General features: G+C 43.7%; 2 protein-coding genes across 4 annotated transcripts in view; one reads left to right on the top strand and one right to left on the bottom strand.

Annotated features, from left to right (window-relative positions):
• spice1 (spindle and centriole associated protein 1) overlaps positions 1-1508 on the bottom strand; it is a 4908-nt gene extending 3400 nt beyond the window's left edge. For 2 of the 3 annotated variants that reach the window (XM_031850575.1, XM_031850576.1), the window contains exons 1-5: positions 1185-1508; positions 904-951; positions 592-732; positions 387-489; positions 48-166 (exon numbers count right to left, since the gene is read on the bottom strand). In XM_031850575.1, the coding sequence (XP_031706435.1) occupies positions 48-166; positions 387-489; positions 592-732; positions 904-951; positions 1185-1283 (510 nt within the window). In that variant the 5' untranslated portion in view covers positions 1284-1508. The remainder of the gene's footprint in view (positions 1-47; positions 167-386; positions 490-591; positions 733-903; positions 952-1184) is intronic. The other variant, XM_031850574.1, reaches the window with a different exon arrangement.
• Positions 1509-3076: 1568 nt separating this feature from the next.
• On the top strand, positions 3077-8900 carry shisa2b (shisa family member 2b). Its single transcript, XM_031850580.1, has 2 exons — positions 3077-3971; positions 8043-8900. Exons 1-2 carry the CDS (start codon positions 3668-3670, stop codon positions 8585-8587), a joined length of 849 nt encoding a protein of 282 aa, XP_031706440.1. The 5' UTR covers positions 3077-3667; the 3' UTR covers positions 8588-8900.
• The last annotated feature ends 6 nt before the right edge of the window (positions 8901-8906 follow it).

Here is an 8906-nt window from a genome sequence, read left to right as displayed (position 1 = left end):
CACACACACACACACACACACACACACACACACACACACACACACACCTGTGGGTCCATCAGAGACTGGCTGAGCAGTGACAGCTGAGTGGGAGGATCTGGTCTTTGAAGCACAGGCAGTTCTGAGTCAGAGTCACAGTTTGGAGCCATCGTCACACTGGGGTGCCCTGCAGAAATACATAAACACTCTGTATACAACCCAAAAATCCTTAAAATCTCAGGAAGAAATAAAGAGAAATTCTAGTTTAGTAATAAACATCTCATCTTCTTGGAAAACTAAATATCGTAAATGTGAAGCTTCTGCTTGTACATCGCGTGTTGTATTCACTTAGCACTGCCTCTATGTATCTATAGATACAACAACAGAGCGAATGAGAAGATCTATACCAGTCTGCCTGCGTGGAGCGTCTCCAAACAAGTCTTTGACGACAGCCATGGCTCTGTCAGAGCGAGCCAGCACATCCTGAAGCAGCAGCTTGTCAGAGAACACCTGCAGCAGTAAAACACAAATCTACAGTTCCTCGAAAACAAACAAACACTGAGAAAAGCAAAGAAACCACGAGGAGTAACGGGAACTCATCGTCACACGTACCTCCCTGATGATGCTGAGGCTGGCGCGGTCTAGAGCTGCAGGGCTCCCAGTGGGTCTGAACCGGCGCTGTAGGGCTTTTTCTCTCTGCTCCCACTGAGCCGCTGCCTTGTTGTGGGACTTGTGAATCTCATGCCGATGGCTCTGAGGCAGAAGCGATTGATAAGACAACTAAATATGGGCTGGAAATACCTTGATCTGTTGTTTTCAGTACCATCAGCTCACTAAAATGATGTCCACGTGCTGTTATAAGACATAGTATGACAGTATGAGTTGCTTCTCAGTTGTACACGGTCACACAGTCAAACACCTTACCAGCTCTGCAGGCGACAGCTTGTGCACAGACAGGTCATTGACGGTGCTCTGAAACCACCAGGAGAGGGACGACATCACTTCATTTGCTTTCAAAACTTAGAAATTATATTTTATGCATTTAAAGATAAGGATTAAGCGAAGATTACTTCATGAGGGAAAATGTTCACAGCTAAAATAAGGGGAATATGTGGAATTGTGCAGCATAACTCCAGGCTACTTCATTAAAAAAACACTATTACTGCCTTTATAATGTATTTTAGCGCTTGACAGACAGTACTCACCACCCAATCTTTTTTGGGAGCTGCTGCTGCTTTCCTGGGTCGAACAGGCCTTTTACCTTTGTTGTGTTGTTGTGGACGTCCACCTCTCACGAACGACATCTGTTCAGACAACTTGCTTAACGTTAACCGAGCTAAAATGTGATTTAATGCTAAGCTAGCTAAATGTAGAAATAGCACTTACGTTACACGTTACGAAGCCACTGTTAGTTGTATAAGAAAAGCTCGTCGGGTTGTCTATAACTTTGCCACAACAGCTCAAAAATTGACAAAGGTGAACAGCATCAACATCTCCTCTTCAGTTTGTTGTGGGACAGTTTTTCAACAGTTGCGCGCCACTTCCTGTGCTGTTGCTAACGCGTCACAGTGGAGCATCATGGGAAATGAAGTATTGGCGAGCAAGGATCGTTCAGCGGTGGAAGAGGAATTCTTATCAAAAATAAAAGTATACAATATACAGCAAGATAGACCACGTGAATGTTAAGCCATCAAGATGATACTATTTAACCATTATTACTGATGTAACGCTACATCGTTTGAAGCTGTATTTAATGTTGTAGCTAGCTTGTTGAGTGGGAGCTAACTGCTTTAACGCTATAAGCTGCTGGGTAGTGTAGTTCATAGTGGTGGAAGATGTGGTCAGATAGTTAGCTGTAAGCAGCAGAAGGCCTACCACAGTGTAAATATAGCCTGTTACAAGCAAAATTCCTGCATTCAGACGTTTTATGAGCAAGATATAGACTACTATATGTTTATATTTTTTTAGAGATGAATTGCCATTTAACTGTATAGCATCTTATTACAGTTGCAGCTCTCTGGGGTGGAGGTCATTTTAAGAACCTGTGCTTATGCACGCACTGTTGTAGGCTTTCCTAACCCTCAAAATGTAAATAATAAATTGAAGTACAGGAACTTAAAAATCTGTGAGTAAATATAGGCTACATATTTCTTTTCCACCACCGGTCATAAAGCATCATGTTCAAATAAGTCGTATACATTTAATGTAGTAAAAACTGTATCTGCCTCCTAAATGTGGTGCAGCAGAATTACTAAGTGGAACTGATGGGAATACTCAAGTAAGTGGCCTTAACTAGCCTTAACGTGTATCTAGTGATGTTGCCAGTTGTTTGCAAAGAAGCAAAGATCTGGCAACGCCACTAGATGGCATTGGCACCATGTGCGTAAATGCTGGTGAACGCTGCCCCTGTTGGTGATGGCAGAGGAGGGATGCTTGCAGGCGCAGACTCAAACTGATAAACTCTCAGATGCTTTTCACCAGGCGACAACCAAGCTCAGCCCGGAAAAGTTTAACTGAACTTCGGTGCAATTGCTCCAAGTAAATAGCTGATGTGTAATGGTGTGAGAAGCTGCGTCAAGTCAGCAGCAATATCCAACCAGAAATAACGTAGCTTGCTTTCAAAATAAAAGTATGTTTTAGTAAAAAAAAAAAAGCAATGAGGAGGGCTTGCATTGACAGTGACAAATGAAAGTGGTTGACAGCATATATCCATAATTGATAGATAATGTAGCCAATCAAATGTCTCTGAAGTATATCTGCAAGAACAAAAGATAAAACTGAAAATTCATAAAGCTGGCAAAACAATTTAGATCTGGAAGATACTATAACAAGTTCAAAATTTCCATACAATAAATTATTTGAATTGTTTATTTTAGTCATCATTTATTGGGCCACTTTATTTAAAAGCACTCCATAAAGTTTCAACTTGCACATTTCATTCTAGTTAGACTTTTATTTTAACATTTCCAATCGGAAGTTGTGTTTTACTTTTTGCTTCTTGACCAACTTGGTTTTTATTGCTCGATTAAGAGGTTTTGTATTTGCATCTGACTTTTTACACGCCCCTCTTACTCTGACGCAAAGTTGGATAGACTCTGCGCGCTTTAGTTCAATCGGGTTACACGGACTCAGACTTGGCTGACTTGCCCAACAATGCAGACCAAGCTACAAAAGTTTGAAATCTTATCTTTGCGCACAGGGCTGGCTGTGAGGGGTCTTATGAGTGACAGCAGCATGGATCAGGCTACACGATTTGGTTTCTCTGCATCCCTGTGTAAAGTAATTTGAAGAGTCCGGAGACATGAACAACCTCGCTGTGGTGCCAGAGGAGACAATTTACTCTTTCCATACTGGGTTTTAGCAAGAGCTCTGAAGGTTTACAAATGGAGAATTATTGTTAGAAATTAAATTTCAATAGCAGACCTCTTTGTGTTGTCTTCTACAACTCTTGGATAATCACCCACACTGTGGAGTCACTTTTGGAGACGTTGGATCTGATTTACGCACGGGATTCCTCTAACAAATGACAGCTTCTAAGTGGTTTATTGCTCCCCCACTTCATCCCCTCAGCTCCCCGCATCGTACCGATCCACCGTATCACTCTCCTCACCAGGTTGGACGCGGGGAGTGAAAGCCTCTCTGTCTCCTTCAGTGCGCCAGCGTGCTGCTGCGGGCCACCTGGCCGAGGATGTGGGGAGGAGGTTTCCCGATGTCCGTCACCGCGATTGTGACTCTACTCCTGGTTATTATCGACGTGAAAGCCAGTGGGGAGTATTGCCACGGCTGGCACGACTCACAGGGCGCGTGGAAGGAAGGCTTCCAGTGTCCGGAGAAGATCGACGCAGACGACGCGATCATCTGCTGCGGGAAATGCGAATTGCGCTACTGCTGCTCCAGCACGGAGGCCCGGCTGGATCAAGGGAGTTGCGATAACGACCGGCAGGCCAAGGAGCCCGGGACAGAGAGCAAGGACAACAAGGACTCCGGTGCAGGTATTAAATTCTACTGTTTCAGCAACTTCCTCCACAAATGTGTTGATAATCAGTTATCACCAGTATACATACTAAAACTTGTGAATAACAGTTAAAACAACAATACAACACTGCTGAATGTTTGTTTTTGGTTTATTCCAATTAATGTAATTGAAAGTGACTCATAAATTAATACAAATATGTTGATCCCCGTGCCCCAAGGGGTGCATGCACAGCATGTCTTAAATTTGATATTGTAAATTGCAGACCTATTACTGCAGTTTGGTTTTCCCCTCATAAACCCAACAGTCCCACAGTATCTCCCTGTTAAAAGGCTCATCTGCTGCCTATCCCAGTTGGCAACGACAGCTGCACAAGAGACAGCAGCAGACTCCTCCAAACAAAACAGTTAACTGCACTCACAAATGGCAAACTGTGCCATGCTGCACTTATAAATAGCTGTGTTTGTTCTGGCCAGTGCGAGAGGGACCGCAGGCTCACATCACGCTGTCCCCACGGGGATCAAGTTTGGATTTGACCGGATCTTGGACAGTGGCTCACCAAAGGCGATGACAGCTCTGCTCATAAAAAATAAAAAACACACACACACACACACATCGTGTTATGCATCATTTCCTGCCAGGCTCGTGTCCCTCTCCTCCTGTAATCCCCCACTGTAGCCTCTCTGGTGTCTGTGCTCTTTCAGGGGATTCTCACTTAGAGCTGCTTAAAAGGAGACACTCACACACACACACACACACACACACACACACACACACACACACACATGTATAAACTGTATTTAAGAGAGGCATCATTACCAAACTAAGGGCAAACTATAACCCATAATGTCAAATGTACATAGTGGATTAGGTAACAATACATCTTCTTTCGCCATAATGGCTCCCCATTCATCATTGCTTACATTCCCATAGATTCATTTACCATAAAGCCTCTTGAAGCTGCTTCATATCTTTAATAAAAGATCAACAAGTAGATAACAGCACTCAGGAAAGCAGAGCAAATATTGGACATCAGAGAGAAAGGCAACACAGGCTTACTTCATGTTTCCTTGGAGGATATTATGCCCTCTTTTGGACCTCTAGCTATAATCTGTCATTTGCTAAAACAATCATGCCTTATCACTGCAGGAAGAAGTGTACATTTCATCCAGTGGCCTTCAGCCAAAATAACTTAAAGAATAAAAGCAGCTTTTTCCTCACAAGAGGAAGGCCTAGTTCACTTTGTGTATTTCATTCATTTTTCATATGTTTGCAGCCTATTAATCATCCAGGAAAGAAACACACTGTGCTGTCAATGGATAACAGACAGGAAATTATTAATGTGCTCAACATGAAGGAACATATGGTATTTAGGAACAGGAGAAATCCTGTGGGAGAGACGAGGGAGAGTCCAGCCAGCACAGCCACAAAGATTGTGCCCAAAACAAGAGCTTAAGAGAGAGGGGGGCTGAGCTAACTGCAGCAACAGGTGTGGAGGAGTGACAGGGAACAATAAGGGGTTCAACAACCATGTGCACAAAATGAGAACATCACACCTTAGCAAGTGGTAAAGAAATAAAGTCCTCTGAAAAAAAAATAGCAGACAGTTAAAACAGAAATTTCACAAAGTGAGAACAGTTCTCCAGATGCAGTGCAGGCTCAGCAGTGGAAACAACTAAGTACATTTACTCAAGGGCTCTATTTGAGTACAATTTTGAGGTACTTGTACTTTCTATTTGATGCTATACTTTTGACTTTTACTTGACTACAACTCAGAGGGAAATGTACTTTTTACTCCACTACATTTACTTGACAGCTGTAGTTATTAGTTATGCCTTAAGATTTTAACATAAACAACATGTATTAGCTTATAAAGTACAATACATTTAAATATTAAACCAGTGGCTACCCTGAGCACTTTTGTCACATTTCAGATGTCTATGAGCTGTTAGCAGTTCCTCAAAGAGAGCTAATTACATTTAAATAACCGCTTAAAGCTCAATAGAGGAAAGGTTTTCCAACATTTCATAAAAAAACAGATTAAAAGTAAAAATAAATTGTACAAATGTGTCCAGCCAGCAAAGTTGATTTTTTAACCAGATTCCATTGATAGCATTGTTGGACCAGATTGAAATGTGATTTCCATTATGTTCAACATTAACATTATACCTGCTAAACATCCGCCACTTAGCATTGCTATTATGAGCATGTTAGCATTTAGCTCAAAGCAACATTGTACCTATAAGTATACAGCCTCAGGGCTGCTAACATGCAATATCCCTATGACAACATCCAAGACAACATCCATAATGAGTTTGTTTGTTTTTGATACTTCTAGAAAATTTAACTTTTACTTGTAATGAAGTATTTTTTTAGATTTGCTGTATTTTTTACTTGCACACAGATCTGAGTACTTCTTCACTGCGGCCTGTTTGCTGAACTTTAAGTGGTGTTTCCCCCCAACATTACTGATTTACAGTTTTGGAAAGGAGCTCTGCAGTTGAAAGTAGAAGTGAAGTAAAACAAGATGAGCAATTCTGCAATTACTAATCCTCATCAGTACAGAAAAAGGGAGTGAAAGCAGAGATGTAGAGGTGGAGGCCTTATAAGTGCAGGACATTTCTGTGCTCGTAACGTATATATGTGTTGCCATAACAGAGTTCCTGTTAAAACCTGTTTACTGGAAGGTCTGTAGCTGTGAGGTACATTAGCCTCTGAAGTCGACACCACTTCTTGTCAAAGGGAGATGGGTCAAGGTCCTCGTTTGTTTCATAGCCTCTTTCGCTGCTGGCCTGTGTCTTTTGTCACCCGGTCTTACCGCCTCAGTTGATGAATGTCCCCTAGCTTAACATGTTTCATGCAGTAATCCTTTTTAATACCCTGCTACTTTTGATGAGCATTATGAAAAAAGTTTCTCAAGGCCGTATGGATGTATTTCAAAGAGACAAAAGGAAACTGAAGCTGGGTTTCCACCTCTCTCTCTTTGGCATACAGTTACACCTCATAACGCATGGGCACATTCAGAGGAGGAAATAACTACACCCTGTGGGAACAATAAAACACAACCGATCACTTATAATGTGACATGGTCTTTATTGTGTTTGTAAGGTGTTTGTGCGAGTGGGCATGGGAAATGAACAAGAAAGAAAAAAACACCTCAGAAGTGACCTCATCTCGCCGGTCACCCCGTTTCTGCCAAAAACATTCACTACGTGCCTTCGCTTTTCGGCCAAAAGGTGAAATTGGAGAACAAAGAACGCTGTTATTTCTCCTTAAGTTATTGTTGATCATGTTTCAAAGTTGCTGTTGGAGCTTCTCCTGCTTACTTAGCACATTTACAGAAACTGGAACTGAGATCTTAACAGATAAAAATGTCAAGATTGTTTTTAATAATGCCTTTACTATTTGACCCAACAAATCAGAATGACTGGTGGAATTGTGAGAGTTACACAAGAACTTTCTTGCGAGTCTGATTTGCTGTTTTCAACAAAAAGAGAAAGAACAGGTCAGTGAGAAGAAATTGGCTTACTCATTTGATTTAATGGGCTGAATGAGCTCCCATTCAGCCCATTAAATCAGTCGACTTTAATACCCTTCTGAAGCCAAGTACTGCAGTTCAACTCGAGTAACTTATTTTCAAAGGGTTGGTCATAAATAGCCGAAGAAAAAGAAGGGTCACAAATATCTGCTGGTGAGCCGGGCTTAAGAATGTCACCGCTACACACACACACACACACACACACACACACAGGGTCGAGGAGGCTGGGGACACAGCAGGGTGCTGAGGATTAAAACAGATCAAAACAAAGTTAATAACTGCTAATGAGAGCCCGGGGCTCCCTGAGGACTCTCAGTCCCAGTGCACCTCTCATTCTTCTACCCAAGTCCAAACACTCCTCTCCGCTCAACCTTTTGTTTCACTGCCTTACCCAATCTCCACTCACCTGTGGGAGTTTTTGCTGTGAAGGGAAGCAAGACACTTGTGTGTGAGGCAGTACTGCTTTGAAGTTTAATGCTCAACCTAGAAAGTCAATGTTTTGCCACAAAAGCAGATGTGATAGCTGTTTTTTTTCCTTCTCTCTCTCTGTAGTTCCCATCTATGTGCCGTTCCTGATCGTGGGCTCTGTGTTTGTAGCCTTCATCCTGGTGGGCTCTGTGGTCGCCGTGTGCTGCTGCCGCTGCCTCCGCCCCAAACAGGAACTGTCCTCAGGAGGTGCGACAGGAGGAGGGCCGGGCAGTGGCCGCCTCTTGGAGACCATCCCCATGATGGCCAGCGTGGGGACCTCCAGGGGTTCATCGTCACGCCAGTCCAGTACAGCCACCTCGTCCAGCTCCTCTGCCCCGCCCGCTGCACCCCGCCCCGCTCCCCCTGCCCTCATGCGGGCCCAGGCCTCCTGCTGCCTGCCCCCCGATGCCAGCGTCTTCGTCAACATGCCCACTAACTTCTCCGTGCTCAACTGCCAGCAGGCCACGCAAATCATGCCTCACCAGGGACAGTTTCTTCACCCGCAGTACATCGGCTACGCCCACCCTGCCGCAGCCTTCATGGACCCCACTCAGGGAGGATACAGACCCCTCCAGTCCCCCTGCCCTCCTCCCACCGGTGACCAGAAATACCCCGCCGTGACTGTATGATGAGGAGCCAACCTGCAGACCACTCTGCTACTTTTGTGAAGTTTAGACCGTGAGGGCTGCGCCAGAGACCTTTAGGGGACGCTGCCAGAGTGGAAAAATAAAAGGCAGGGAGTCAGACTCACATGAAGGACTCGTAATCCTGCTGCTGGCTGCAGGCCCTGCCTTGCTATTGTGTGTGCTGCGTGTCTGTTTAGTGTGTCATATGATCTCTTGGCGAGTTGGAATGAGCGAAGCTCAACCTCTGATGGACGCATAAACAATTTTCTGTCTTGATGCAAAGACAAAACTGCATATAGGAGGGTTATACAGCCCAGATGGG

The sequence above is a fragment of the Anarrhichthys ocellatus genome, unplaced genomic scaffold (assembly GCF_004355925.1).
Source record: "Anarrhichthys ocellatus isolate YVR2014 unplaced genomic scaffold, GSC_Weel_1.0 scaffold10, whole genome shotgun sequence".
NCBI lineage: Eukaryota > Metazoa > Chordata > Actinopteri > Perciformes > Anarhichadidae > Anarrhichthys > Anarrhichthys ocellatus.
Note: the sequence above shows the minus strand (reverse complement) of the source record. Positions and strands in the feature narration are given on the sequence as shown.

Bases quoted from the DNA above. Each gene is read 5' to 3' on its own strand.
- shisa2b (XM_031850580.1), top strand. From the start codon at position 3,668: ATGTGGGGAGGAGGTTTCCCGATGTCCGTCACCGCGATTGTGACTCTA. The intron at 3,972-8,042 runs GTATTAAATTCT...CTCTCTCTGTAG, and splicing joins CAACAAGGACTCCGGTGCAG to TTCCCATCTATGTGCCGTTC.